This window comes from Chenopodium album, chromosome 6 (genome assembly GCF_948465745.1).
Source record: "Chenopodium album chromosome 6, dcCheAlbu1.1, whole genome shotgun sequence".
Classification (NCBI taxonomy): Eukaryota; Viridiplantae; Streptophyta; class Magnoliopsida; order Caryophyllales; family Amaranthaceae; genus Chenopodium; species Chenopodium album.
In genome coordinates, this window is record NC_137839.1 from 76,162,378 (window position 1) to 76,177,567 (window position 15,190).

Below are 15,190 nucleotides of genomic sequence, written 5' to 3' on the forward strand. Positions count from 1 at the left end.
ATGAACATCAAACAGGAAATATATGAACAAAAATATGAGGGATATGGAACGATTAACATCATATTTGCTAATTTTATTGCACAATCCACCAAAATTGGTTAAAAAGCTCAAAAAAAAAAATTCATTTTTTAACAAAATACAAGATACTTTATATTAAAGTGGATAGAGAAAGTAGAGTTTTTCCCATTTTTTTGTAGAAAATTTTAGAGCTTCTAGTAATTTAGAGGTAAAAAAAAATAAAAAAAAAATGAAAAAAATTCAAAATTGTTAATGAGGAAAACAAAAAATAATATCCAAAAAAAAAGGAGAGATTAAAATCGAAAATGGTTGTTTATAGTTTTAATTTAGATTTTCAAATAATAAAGAGAATATCAAAATTCAATGGTGAAAAAAATAAAAAAGACTGGGCTACTTTCTATTGATACCTTTGGGCTGGGCAGCAGATTGGGCCTGGTGCACCTATTTCTAGGTGCACCATGGTGCATGTAATACCAATTGGTCCCCCTCACATGAAAGGCCACCCTTTGGGCTTGAAATGTGGATGCAGCACGGGCCCTCTCATACCCGGCGCGAATTAATTCCACTTTAAAGGAGGGGTGGATGAGATTCGGACTCGTGACCTCTATGTCACGTTGGCTCTGATACCATGTTAAATGAGCAACTCAACCAAAAGTTTAAACTGATGGTTGAGGCGCAGGAATATGTTTTATAATCTATCAGTATTATTTAATTTTTACATAAATTATGTTCATAATGGATCTTATTAGATTCATTTGAAAGTTTATACTTTCATAATTTCAACTTATAATTTTTGTTACCGATAAAATATACGTAGTATTAATGATTGTAGGTATGCATTATAATTTAGTTAAAACTTTATAGGTTAATTTGATGTAGCATATTACAACAAAATGTAAATAACATTGCTTAACGTTATTACATTTATAAATCAATAAATAAAGGTATTTTATACATACATCAAAATCAATTCCTCACGGATATACATATATAGGTGCACTTCTTAAGAGCCAAAAATTGCTCTCCTAACAAGAGAGACATCAAACAATTGCATTCGAGCCTAACAACGATCAATCTATTTATTGCATCTTTAATATCTTATCGTGGATTGAGAGAAGTGATCGAATCCTCATTTTTCGACAAAGACCCTAGAATTCTCTCCTTAGAATACTCAGAGGTAGTAACACTGACAAATGGAGGATGAGAAGGAACTGAAAGAGATAAAGATCGGCTACTGAGCATCAACACGACAGAAGACATAGTTGGTCGGTCCTCGACACTTTCTTGAACACATAACAAGCCAATGTGTATGCATCTTATCATATCAGTTCTTGATGCTGTTGTTAATGTTGGATCTATGATAGATATCGCGGTATTTTCTCTCCAATTTCTCCATACCTATATAACATAAACATTAATTATTTATGTACCATGTATGTAGTTAATATTCATTTAATTAGTTGCATTAAATAACATTTTTAGGACATAAAATAATTTTATCATGGAGCATTTATATCGAAAGTTGCCTTAAAAGTGAGTATTTAAGAGGATAATATAGGATTATTTGACCACTTACAAAGCTTAATAGATCTTCTGTGTATTCCTCATTATGAAAACCAGAGTTCTTTCGACCTGTAATGATTTCTAGAACTAGTATGCCGAAACTGTAGACATCTGACTTTACAGAGAAGAATCCATGAAATGCATACTCTGGAGCCATATATCCACTGTAATGCATAAAGGAGGTTAAGTGTATTAGGCTTTAATTTGGTATGTACAAGAAAATTGTGCTCATTTTAATGACATTAAATGGATGAATGAGCAAAAATCTAGCAATATATATCTATGCAATTTCATGTTTAGTAGTATGTTGATGCACTTACTAGGTACCGACGATTCTATTGGTATCCCCTTGGGTTTGATCAACACCAAACAATCTAGCCATGCCAAAATCGGCAATCTTGGGATTCATATCAGCGTCTAGAAGTATGTTGCTTGCTTTAAGGTCGCGATGGATGATTCGTAGTCTAGAATCTTCATGAAGGTAAAGTAGTCCTCGAGCTATGCCTGTTATAATCTTGTATCGCTTTTCCACATCTAAATATTCTCTCTTTTTTACATCTGCACACCAGGGTGTATTTCAATTCATTATCATTACTTCATCAATATATTATTTAATTTAATCTAACGATATATATTATGTACATAAATGTATTATCTAGTTTAATCCTATCATATATGTATCTACACACATGCTTTAGAACTTAAGGAATTTGAATCAAAACATACCAAACACGAAGTGATCGAGGCTTGTGTTGGGAACAAACTCGTAAATGAGTATTCTTTCTTCTTCTTCTAAGCAAAAGCCGAGGAGCCTAACAAGATTCCTGTGTTGAAGCTTAGCCACTAACAAAACTTCAGTCTTAAACTCACTGTCACCTTGTCCAGAATCCCTTGACAGTCTCTTTACCGCGACTTCTTGTCCATTTGACAATTTACCCTGTTTTGGCAAGCATATACATACTCAATAACCTATAAACCCTTAAAAAATGAATTTATTGTAACATTTTCTTTTCACAATTAAAGTATTCAAATACTAGTAGAGTGATCAATATTAAGTATATAGATCCAACTAGCTAATTAGTACCTTGTAAACGATACCAAATCCACCTCGACCAAGTTTATTAGCGTCTGAGAAGTTGTCTGTTGCCAATCTAATGGTGTCGAGACCAAATTCCAAAGAAACTAAAACTCTACTTTCATCATTTTCTTCTTGAGGAACAGAATAGGAAGCGACTAATTAGGACGAAAGGTTAAGAGAAAATATGAGGGTTAGTATATAATACAATAGGCAAGATATTTTCATTACCCAATTCAAGAATAATAGATTAAAAACAGACAAAAAATCATTAAGCTTACTTGAGCTTTCAGGCTTTTTCTTTGTCTTTCTTCTTCTACACAAGAAAATGAATCCAATTGCAAGAGCAATGACTACAACTGTTGGAACTACGATTAGGATGGCAATTAACGCCGTGTTATTGCTTCCATTACCTGAACATGATGAAGTTGCATTGGAAAGTTGATGAAGCAAAAGTAATAGTGGTAGTATCGGTTGTTTTACATATTAACTCATTCTAATACTCCCTCTATTTCAGAATAAGTGCCCCATTTGAAAAACAGTACTTTAAGCAATAAGTAATTTGATTATCAGTAAGTATAAATAATAATAAGAAAAAAAAATTGATATTCGAAACTATACATGGAGACTTATATTTATGATAAGAATATATTCAAGCATGTACGATTTTGTTTAAATTGTCTACATATATATGTACTCCGTATATATATATTTTTTTCCATAATACTCCCTCCGTTTTTAATAACTTGCTCCATTTCTATTTTTTGCTCTATTCATTGTCCTACTTTGACTAATGTTTGTGATTTATACATAAGTAAAAATATAGTCTTGTGACCGTTGTGGGTACTTGTTGGAATTATCTCAATGAATAGATTATTAATTTTTAATTGTTAGAATTTATAATTATTGATAATTAAAGATATTAGTGATCAAATATTAGCATCGACATGCGTGTCCAAGAAAAATGGAGCAAGTATTTAAAAACGGAGGGAGTATCAAATAAAGTTGTTTGATGGACTGTTTTTCAAAAATCTCAACTACTTAAACAAAATACGCAAGGAAATGATTTTGGCACACCTCCATGTGAAAGAGCTTTGAAATTTGTGCTCCCACAATGCGTGTCCAAGAAAAATGGAGCAAGTATTTAAAAACGGAGGGAGTATCAAATAAAGTTGTTTGATGGACTGTTTTTCAAAAATCTCAACTACTTAAACAAAATACGCAAGGAAATGATTTTGGCACACCTCCATGTGAAAGAGCTTTGAAATTTGTGCTCCAACAATAGGTGCCCCAAAATCTTTTTTTTTTTTTTTTTTTTTTTTTTTTTTGGCCTAAATCAATTTACCATCACTCACGTAAGACTATCTCTCAATACCTTCTTCTTGAAGTAGTGATTATATGTTTTTTTTTTCTATAAGTATAATAGTGAAATGAAATTATAGTTGAGTGTATAATAAGTGTACACTATTGACATGTTGCTAGTTAAAAAAAAAAAAAAAAAAAAAAGAGGTATTTTTTATGGGTATAATACTTTGACCTAGTTCAATAACATAGTATAGAGTAGGTTACAAAATATCCCAATCCAATTCATATTTCGAAGTTTTGATGTTCAAAGGTCAAAATTCCTTCCAATATATATATAATTAGTCAAAGTTTTGATGTTTATTAGTCAAAAGCTCTTAATTCATTGAATAAATTCAAAGTTTTGACATTTGAAAAAGTCTTCCTAATTCAATCCATGAATGGTGCAATATATTTAAAGACCGTTATTTATATAAGTCAAGGGATAAGATAACGGTATCCACTTAAAAAATAAAAAAAAATGCCCTCGATTTTATTACTCTTTCAAAAAGATTTGGTGTATTAAATTTGGAGCACCTAGCCATCGTGTGCATATAGATCTAGTATTTACCTGATGGAGGAGCCGACGGTGGAGGAGATGATGGACTCGACACGTCGTTGTAAAACAAATAATCCTCGTATCTTAGCTTGCAACTCGGTCCAAGAATCTGCGCTCCTGTGTTATTAGTTGAGCCACTAGGTATCATTTCACTAATAAAATCCCCAAGACAATTAAAGCAGTTTCGTTGCGACAAATCTGGAGAACATTGAGCAAACGCATATATGCTCCCAAAGCTTCCGTAACTATCATTTCCAGTTGCAAACTTAAGTTGAGAATCACCCTTCGAAGCATCATTTCGAAGCCTATTTAATAACGTTCCTAGCACTTGATTAAACTGGTTAACGTTATTAGTCACCTTTTTTGTATTCCTTAACGTTGATGAAGGTTGTTCTTCTTGGCTTCCCAATATTGTCCGATTTGCATAACGTAGCATACAATCGTCGTACCACCCCACGGCTTCCTTTTGTGTTGGGCAGAGCCGTGGAAGCATAGTAATTGAATCATTGAGACATTTATAACAATGTTGGAACGTTACATCACCTCCACATAGCGCGATCCCATTAACTTGGTCAGGTTCCTCGCCGATTGAGAAGTTATAGAAGTGGGAGTTGATTTGAGTGTTGGATGATATCGAAGAGAATAAGGTGTTGAGATTGGCCTCATATATGCTAGTAGTTGTGTAATTACCATAGGTGTCGATACAATAATGTGCAGTGAAATTTTGCTGGCTAATAACGATGGAAATAAAATGAAATTGAATAAAAATATAAATATAATGATGAACAACTTTAGGCATTCTCATTTCTAAATCTTGTACTTTTTGTGTTACCTTGCAAAGTTTAAATTTGAATTAAGGCAAATATATGCCTTATAACACATGTAGTTAGAAAATTCTACATTTTTTAGGTGTATGTAACCAATGCAGCGTGTTTAAAATTGAGCTACCTGCCTAAATGGAACTTTGAAAGTCAAATACGGAGTATTTTAGTGTGGAATAGTCATTGGCGTGGTTCATTGATAAGTCTATTATTTAATGGATTTCAAGATGCGTATTTAAACTAATATATTATCAATGTAGGTCATGCACTCATGCCGTCGTTACCTCTTATTTTCTCCATCTTCATATTTTTTAGTCTATTATTTAATGGATTTCAAGATGCGTATTTAAACTAATATATTACTTTACCTTGCATAAAGATTATAAAAAATTGATATTGATAAAATATACAATGAAAAGAATATAATTAATAAGATTTCACATGAAGATATATCAATATCAATATATATATTAAAACTCATGGCAAGACATGATGTTCTCATGGCAAGACATGATGTTTTGCCATGTGTCAACAATTTTTCCATTTGGCATATGATGTGTCGTCGCCAAATCATACCATAACATTAATTATTGAAAAACTCTATGCATTAACTTTCATGTATTAATGTTAAGTGTAATTGTAAACTCTTCATTTGCATAACAATTTCCCTTGAATTGGATTGTAACTTCTTAATAATTACATAATAATAAAGTTTGTAAGAAATTAAACATTACTCCATTTTTATTATATGCATTAACTCATAAAATTGTAATCATAGAATAAAAGATTTTTGTGCATTATGGAGTAGTATATATTTTGACATCAAATTTATAAAGATTTGATTTATCATATTTTTATGGTTTTAATGTAAAAAAATTATTCTTATAATCAAACCAACTCATACAAGCAACAAACTATTTAAGCTACATATTAAATAAATAAATAAAAAACCACCAATTAAGCTCTCAATGACAAACAAGCCAAAATATATATAGTTTGATTAAAGTAATAAATTTATAATGACCCGGGGCATCGCCCGAGCCAATAACTAGTTATCTCTTATACATTAATGACAATTAAATTTGCGAGGAAGGTTAAAAAAAGTCATGTGCACAGCACGTGACCACTTAAATGACTTTTTTTTTTTTTATTCCCCTTTCCCTCGATTTTCATTCCCCCCACCCCTTCCCCCCATTATTAAACCCTAATTTCAAAATAAAATTAATCTCAAATCTTCAATTCTTATCCCTTGAAATTACAATTGAAGGCCAATCAAAGCCATTCAACGCGACTTGAAGAAGGTAAGGTGATCGACAATCCTACTTCATTACTATCAAGTTAAATTTTGCAACTTGAAATTTATCTTTGTTTGTTTTACATTATTGTAGCTACGCAAATCGATGAATAAGTGTAATTGCGATCTTTTTATTGTCAAAAGAACATCGTGGACCCATGAAAACCCAAGAAGAAGATTTTGGTCTTGCAAAATCTGGGAAAAAATTTGAAATTTTTTACTACTTTGAAAGAGAAAAGGGGGAAAAATAGAGGAAAAGAGTTCTGAAATAAGGGTTTAATAATGGGGGAAAAGGGGGGAAATTAAAAATCGAGGGAAAACAGGGAAAGGGAAAAAAAAAAGAAAAAAAATGGTCAATTAAGTGGTCACGTGCTATGCACATGTTTTTGGCTAGAAAAATTTGGTCATTGTTGCAGTTTGGTCAAAGGACCCTCCTCACAACTAGAGCTGTCAAAAGTTGACCCGACCCGAAATACCGACTCCAACCCGATTAATAACCGAACCAACTGAACCCAAAAAAATGGTGACCCAAACCCGACTTGAAACCGACGTCCCTAGACCCGAGTGGACCCAAGTATGCGAGACCCGAATCCGAACATGAACTGACCTGGAGACGACCCGACCGGAATGTAACCCATAAATTATTAACCTGAACCGAACCCAGCTTGAACAGAAATTGGCCCAAACCCGTATTAACCCGTCAAATACCGAATTTAACCCGACTTGTTACTAATCCGACCTAAACTCAACCCGACCTATTCCTAGCCCGACCCGAATTTAACCCAACCTGTTACAAACCCCACTCAAAATCAACCCGACTTGTTATTAACCTAACCCAAATTCAACCCGACTTGTTATTGACCCTACCTAAATTCAACCCAAATTGTTTCTGACCCGATTTCAAATCACCTTTAATGCAATTTAGACCACCTTATTATTGTTTATCAAATTATTTTGTCTGGGGAGACCAAGTCGGTCCAGGTCAGCAAAAGAAAATAGCATCATCCTCAAATTTAAGAATTAAATATAGTATATATTTGTTGTATGGTCAAAGGAGATAATTATCTTCCTAAATTGTATATTATAATTCCCTATTATATTGCCATATATATTATAGTCAAAGGAAATGATTAGCTTAATTAAAAATGATAATTATCTATTTATAGCTAGTTGAACCTGAATATGACCTGACTTGGAAATGATCCGACTTGATTGTAACCTGCAAATTATTGACTTGAACCTAACCCGACTTGAATCCGAGAATGGCCCAACTTGGAAATGACCCAACCTGATTATAGCCCAAAAATTATTGACTTGAACTGAACCCGACTTGAACCCGAGACTTACCTGACTTGAAAATGACCCGACCTGATTATAACCCGCAAATTATTGACTTGAACTAAACCCGACTCAAACCCGAGAATGACCCTAACTCGTGAAAACCCAAATTAAATCCGACCTATTGTTCACCCGACCCGAATAATGTAACCCAGCTTGTTATTAACCCGACCCAAACCGATAAGAAGTATGACCCGACTCAAGCATGACCCAACCCAAACCCGACCCGCATAGGTTATGGAATAAATCCGAATTGAACTGACCCAATCCACACTTACCGACCAAACCTCTACCCGTTTACCGAATTGACAGCTCTACTAGAAAACTCCAAAATTTCTCAAAAAGCGTGGATATTAGCCTTCAATTTTGGAATTTTTTTTGACTTTTTTCACCGGGAAATAAAAATTGCCAAAATGTTTACCATGATCCCTATCCTCAAGGAGTCCAATTGGCTGGCTGAAACCATTCAATTTGCCTTTAAACGACCAATTACCAATTTACAACTTGCATCGATTTCATTAACTCAAGCCTACCACGAACATTTATGACAACATATAATGATCATATATGATTCCAAACGACATTATATGACCCCAGAATATATTTCCTAAAATTTCAAGACTTTTAGACACCGGGCCTCGAAGACTCCAAAATTTCTCAAAAATTGTGGATACCAGCCTTCAATTTTCTATTTTTTTTTACTATTTTTCGCCTACAAATAAAAATTGCCGAAATATTTACCATGATCCCTAATATCCTCCGAGAGTCCAATTGGGTATGTAGAATCATCCAATTTGCCTTTAAATGACCAATTCACCGATTTAGTACTCTCATCGATTTCATTAATTTAAGCCTACCACAAACATTTATGACAACATATAATGATCATATATGGTTCCAAACGGAATTATATGACCATGAGATGTATCTCCTAAAATCTCAAGGCTTTTCAACAACGGGCCCCGAAACCTCTAAAATTTCTCAAAATGCATGGATATTGCCTATAATTTTGGAACTTTTTTGATTTTTTTAGCCTGAAAATAAAAATTGCTGAAATATTTACCATGGTCCCTAATACCCTTCGGTAGTCCAATTGGATAGGTAGAACCATATAATTTGCCTTTTAACGGCCAATTTACCGATTTGCAACTTGCAGATTTCATTAACTCAAGCCTACCACGAACATTTATGACAACAATTAACTATCATATATGGTGCAAACGACATTATATGACCCAAAGATGTATTCCCTAAATCTCAAATCTATTCGACACCGGGTCCCGAAACCTCCAAAATTTCTCAAAAAACGTGGATAATAGCCTTCAATTTTGGAATTTTTTAACTTTTTTTCGTCTAGAAATAAAAATTGCCAAATGTTTATGATGGTTCTTAATACCCTCCGGGAGTCCACTTGGTTGGGTGGAACCATCCTATTCTCCTTTAAATGGCCAATTTACCGATTTACAATTTGCACCGATTTCATTAACTCAAGCCTACCACGAACATTTATGACAAAAATATAATGATCATATATGGTTCCAAACGGCATTATATGAACCCAAGATGTATTCTCTAAGATATCAAGGCTTTTTGACACCGGGCCCCGAAACCTCCAAAATTTCTCAAAAAGAATGGATATAAGCCTTTAATTTTGGAATTTTTTGACTTTTTTTCGGCCAAATATAAAAATTGCCGAAATGTTTACCATGGTCCCTAATTCACTCCGGGAGTCTAATTGGGTGGGTGGAACCATCCAATTTGCCTTTCAACGACCAATTTACCGGTTTACATCTTGCACTGATTTCATTATCTCAAGCCTACCACGAACATCTATGACAACATATAATGATCATATATGGTTCCAAACGGCATTTTTTGACCCCCATATTTATTCCAAAAAATCTTTAGACTTTGCGACACCGGACTCCAAAACCTCTAAAATTTCTCAAAAAGCGTGGACATTATCCTTCAATTTTGGAAATTTTTGACTTTTTTTTCGCCCAGAATAAAAATTGCCAAAATGTTTATCTGGTCCCTAATACCCTACGGGAGTCCAATTGGGTGGGTGAAACCATCCAATTTGTCTTTAAACGGCCAATTTACCGGTTTACATCTTGCACCGATTTACCGGTTTACAACGCCCTATTAATTAACTTGCACCGAACTCGACTTGAACCGAAATTGACCCAAACACGTTTAAACCTGTCAAAACCCGAATTTAACCTGACTTGTTACTAACCTGAACTGAATTCAGCCCGACCCGTTCCTAACCCGACCCGAATTTAACCCAACCTTTACAAACCTGACTCGAAATCAACCCGACTTGTTATTGACCTGACCCAAATCAAACCCGACTTGTTATCAACTCGACCCAAATTTAATCAGACCTATCACTTACCCGACCCAAAAATTCAACTTGATCTGTTACAAACTCGACTCGAAATTAACACGACTTGTTATTAACCCAGCCTAAATTCAACCCAAATTATTCTTGACCTGATTTCAAATCACCTTAAATGCAATTTAGGCCACCTTATTATTGTTGATCAAAGCATTTTGTCTAGGGAGATCAAGTCGATCCAAGCCAGCAAAAGAAAGGACCATCATCCTCAAATTTAAGAGTTAAATATAGTATATATTTGTTGTATGGTCAAAGGAGATAATTATCTTCCTAAATTATAGACTATAATTCCCTAGTATATTTTCATATATATATATATATTATAATCAAAGGAAATAATTAGCTTGATAAAAATGATAATTATCTATTTATAGTTAGTTGAACCCGAATATGACCTGACTTGGAAATGACCCGACCAATAATGGTGAAAATGATGAATGATTGTGGGTGTTCTGTTAATGATGAAAATGATGACGACGTGATGATGATGACTCTTGGGTTGGCGGCGGCGCCGGGGTCGTGGGTAGGCAGGGGCTGGCTGGGTTGGGGGAGGGGAAAAGAAGTGAGTGGTTTTCTTCTTCTTCTTCTTCTTTTTTTTTTTAACATAGGGGTATTTAGACATTTCTTATTTTCCTCCCTTTTAAAACATTAACCATGGTTAATATTTCTTTAAATGCTTGACTAATGTTATCATTGAATTAGTTTTACAAATTAATGGTTCATTACCAAAGATAATTTAATATTTTAGTGTTTACCATTGAGAAAAAAATAAAACTGATGAGTATCATTGAGAATTTCCCTTATTTATTTATTTTTTACTTCCTCCGTTTTATTTTTCTTTAATAATCAATGATCATGTAGTTTGCAAGTGAGGCAATTAAGAGATAAAGAGAGATATAAACCACATAATGTTAAGAGAGAGAAATCCATTAACCAGATAATTGATATAATATTGCAATAGTTAAATTGCTAAACTTAACACTTTTTTTTTATCAATTAAAAGAGAATACATGAAATACTATGTTATTATATTCTACAAAATATATGAGAGTGAGGTATAGCTCATGTGGTTAGAGCTCCCCTCTCGATTTCAGATGATCCTGGGATCGATCTCATCACCCTTGCCCTTGTTCTTTTTAATCTAATTTGCAAATTGCAGCCATTTAAAGTTCTTATTTTGTAAATTGCAGCTCAAATCAATTTTTTCATCGGTTTACATGTTGAAAAATCTTCAGTTAAGGTTTTAGGGGTCATTTTAGTTCATAGGGGACTGAATTGAGCTCTAAATTAGCAAAAAAAAAATGTAAGTGTCTCTTTTTTTACAGTTTTCCACAAATTGATACATTTTTGTTATGCAAAACGAGGCACTTGCGTTATTTTTTTGCTAATTCTAAGCTCAATTGGGATCCCTAAGGGCTAAAATATCCCGTAAAACCTTAATCGAAGATTTTTCGACATGTATACCGATAAAAAAGTTAAATCGGGCTGCAATTTACAATTTATACGAACTTTTGGGCTGCAATTTGCAATTTTTTTAAAATGGCTGCAATTTGCTAAATATGAATTTCAAATGAATGTAATTTGCAAATTTTCCTTTGTTTTTAAATAAAACATATGTACCATGTGCATGATACATACATACACCACAATGAACCAGGGATGGTTGGTGAGCAATCGATTACATACTACTTAAAGTGAATATAAGGGGACACTTGACAATATTTTATAAAAAAAATTCCCGTCAAAATTTCTTCCCCCCCCCCCCCCAAAAAAAAAAAAAAAAAATTCTTTGTTATATAAAAATAAGGTTTGCATCTAGATTATGACTTTTATTTTATATAATTAATTCCAAAGTAAACTTCCTAAAAAATCAACTTGTATTATTTAACTATTAAATATTTAAATATTTTTAATCATAGGTTCGCGGTGTTTTTATATGTTTCATGCGTTTTAAGGCCTGTTCATATTTACTTATTTTCAGTTCAGTTCAGTTCAGTTCAGTTCAGTTCAGTTCAGCTCCAATCAGTTCAGTTCAGTTCAGTTCAGTTCCAATCAGTTCAATTCAATTCAGTTCAGTTCAGCTCTTAATTTCCCTCTCTCATAAAATATTCATTTCAGCTTAGTTCAGTTCAGTTCCAATCAGTTCAGTTCAGTTTAGTTCAGCTCCAATCAGTTCAGTTCAGTTCAGTTCAGTTCAGCTCAGTTCAGTAAATATGAACAGGCCCTTAATACTTGATCAATCGATTAATTCCGTATATTTTTAATTTTTTTATTATACTTATTCAACATTCGTGCATTGCACGGGCCGGGGTTTAACCTAGTAAAATATAATCTTATAATATAAAGTATTAAATAAGGAAATAGATGTACAAAATAAAATAATAAAAAAAATAGTTATATATCTTTATTATATAAGCCAAACAAGAGGGAAATATGTAGTGTCTAACAATGCTTTAGATCAAGCAAAGTTTGGTATAGTGGTAAGGTTTGCATCTCTTAACCTTGAGGTTGTGAGATCAAACCCCACTAGAGGTACTTGGGGGTGTCGACCCCAATAGAACTAGCCCTTCTCCTTAATTTCAAAAAAAAAAAAAAAAAAAAAAAAAAAATTGTACCCTTTGTGATTTATACAACAATAATATTGAATAAATTGGAGGAAAATCTAATTCATTTTATTCAAAAGTATATTCTTCAATTATCAATCTTCTCACATTACAAATCAATAAATATATACCAAAAATATTCCTATAAATCTTATTGTTTCTCTAATTTGACGTTTAAAAATACCCACCCCTTCTCATCTTTTACTTACACCATCTCCAACTCTCCATATTCTTTTTTTTTTTTTTTTTTTTTTTTTTTTTTTTTAATTTAAAAAAATTTATGTATGACAACATGCTACATTTATTTGATTAAAAATTGATCAAATATTGTTGGTTATATTCAGGCCCGTATATGATCTAGAGTAGGCGGCCGCGGCCGCCTAGGGCTCCAATTAATATTTGAAGGTTCACTCGGCTCCAACAAATAGTGGTTGAAATGCTCATTTAAGGAACGCTTTGCACCCAAATGTCCCAAACCATTAATTTATGGTATTTTAACTAGTACGCAAAAGCCAATGTTCAGAGTGTTGAGCCCAATTATTTATCCCTATACAACGAAATTCCAAATTTCCCAATTCCCAGCGAGAAGAACTTGCAAAGTCTAAACTATCATTGTTGACTTTGTTGGCCATCATATTATTCATATGTTCATACTCATATTATGGTTTACTTGTCATCATATACTTTGCCTTGGACTTCAGACGCGGATGTTGAGTGTTGACAATATAGTCAAAACCCATAACGTATTCTGCCTTCTCCTCTTGGACTATTATATCCAACCCAAAATACACGGTGCCACGACTCTTGATTTTTCTTTGGAAAAATAAAAGGAATGGATTTCATTTAGCCCATGGTCTCATTCACTAAAATTGGTCTCAGTCGCTTTATAGAAATTTTTACATGCATCCGGATGCAAGACGCACATAAGGATATTTCCTGCTCATTGACTGTATAAATTTAATACTCTGTATTAACTGTATAGTATTTTATCTAGTTTCATTTAATTTTTTTTTTTTAAACTTACGATTACTAAAGGATGTCTCTAACATTAACCAAACCCCTTTAATATTAGCCAAAAAAATCACAAACATTTATCAGCCAAATTTATCAGAGAGATACGTAGATGAGTTTTCCAAATCTCTGGTTGAGACTAGCTCTAATAGTCTTGTCACACTGTGCTTTTACAATTGCACAAGATTTTAGCTGCTACCAATGTGAAGGCAATGGGACAAAAACGTTTAACAGAAACCTCAATAAACTTTTCTCCATTTTCACCTCCAATACTGAGATCGGCAATGGATTTTTCAACTTGTCTGTAGGGCAAGAACCCGACAAAGTTTATAGCATCGCGGTATGCAGGGAAGACCTCTTACAGGCTGACTGCCACAGTTGCCTGTCTAATGCAGTGAACAAGTTCCGGATGGTATGTCTTACAGGTAATGAGACAATTGGATTTTACGATACTAAATGTATGTTGCGATACTCATACAGGCCTATATTCGGTCTTAGAATGAACACCCCTAACTGCACCTATAAGAGCTCATGGCCGAATCATGAGCCTTATGTAGAAAAATTCAGGCAAAAAAGGGCGACATTGTTAAGCAAGCTAGTAAAAAAGGCGGCAGCAGGTGATTCGAGATATAAATATGGAGCCCAAGCTGTTGATGTTACTACCTCCCTTAAAGTATATGCATTAACCCTTTGCAGCCCAGATTTATCTGCTTCAGATTGCTTCGCTTGTTTGCAAAGTGCTATAAGTAGCTTACAGTTCTATAATGATTTTCTAAAAGGAGCTGAAATCTTTCTACCTAGCTGCGCAGTTCGGTTTGAGAATTATCTATTTTTCAATATGGTTAGCGGGATTTCCATGCCACCAGTTCCATCACCATTCAATACTTCTTTAGTCCGCCACAGCAGAAGGAAATCAGGTAAATAGAACTTAACTCTTCTTGATTATGCAAATAAAACACAATATTATATCGTCACTTTTCATTTTCATGGTCAAACTTTAAAATCTTTTTTTTTAAAACAAAAATTATTAATATAAAAACGAGAAAATTCAAGTTTATCAATATGATAAACAAAATTTGTTTATCAAATGACAAAATTATAAATAAAACAACATAAATACAAATTGATAAAAAGTTGTTGATTTATTTACCATTTGATATATTTAA

The 15,190-nt window shown here is 33.3% G+C and overlaps 2 protein-coding genes across 2 annotated transcripts; one reads left to right on the forward strand and one right to left on the reverse strand.

The window, feature by feature from the left end:
- Window positions 1-1,056: 1,056 nt before the first annotated feature.
- On the reverse strand, window positions 1,057-5,361 carry LOC145635347 (cysteine-rich receptor-like protein kinase 29). The gene is made up of 7 exons (XM_081686625.1): window positions 4,569-5,361; window positions 2,938-3,069; window positions 2,666-2,814; window positions 2,308-2,518; window positions 1,902-2,139; window positions 1,595-1,745; window positions 1,057-1,416 (listed from the first exon to the last, which is right to left on the reverse strand). Exons 1-7 carry the CDS (start codon window positions 5,359-5,361, stop codon window positions 1,117-1,119), a joined length of 1,974 nt encoding a protein of 657 aa, XP_081542751.1. The 3' UTR covers window positions 1,057-1,116.
- Window positions 5,362-14,136: 8,775 nt separating this feature from the next.
- On the forward strand, window positions 14,137-14,949 carry LOC145637285 (cysteine-rich receptor-like protein kinase 8). The gene has a single exon (XM_081688752.1). It carries the CDS (start codon window positions 14,137-14,139, stop codon window positions 14,947-14,949), a length of 813 nt encoding a protein of 270 aa, XP_081544878.1.
- The last annotated feature ends 241 nt before the right edge of the window (window positions 14,950-15,190 follow it).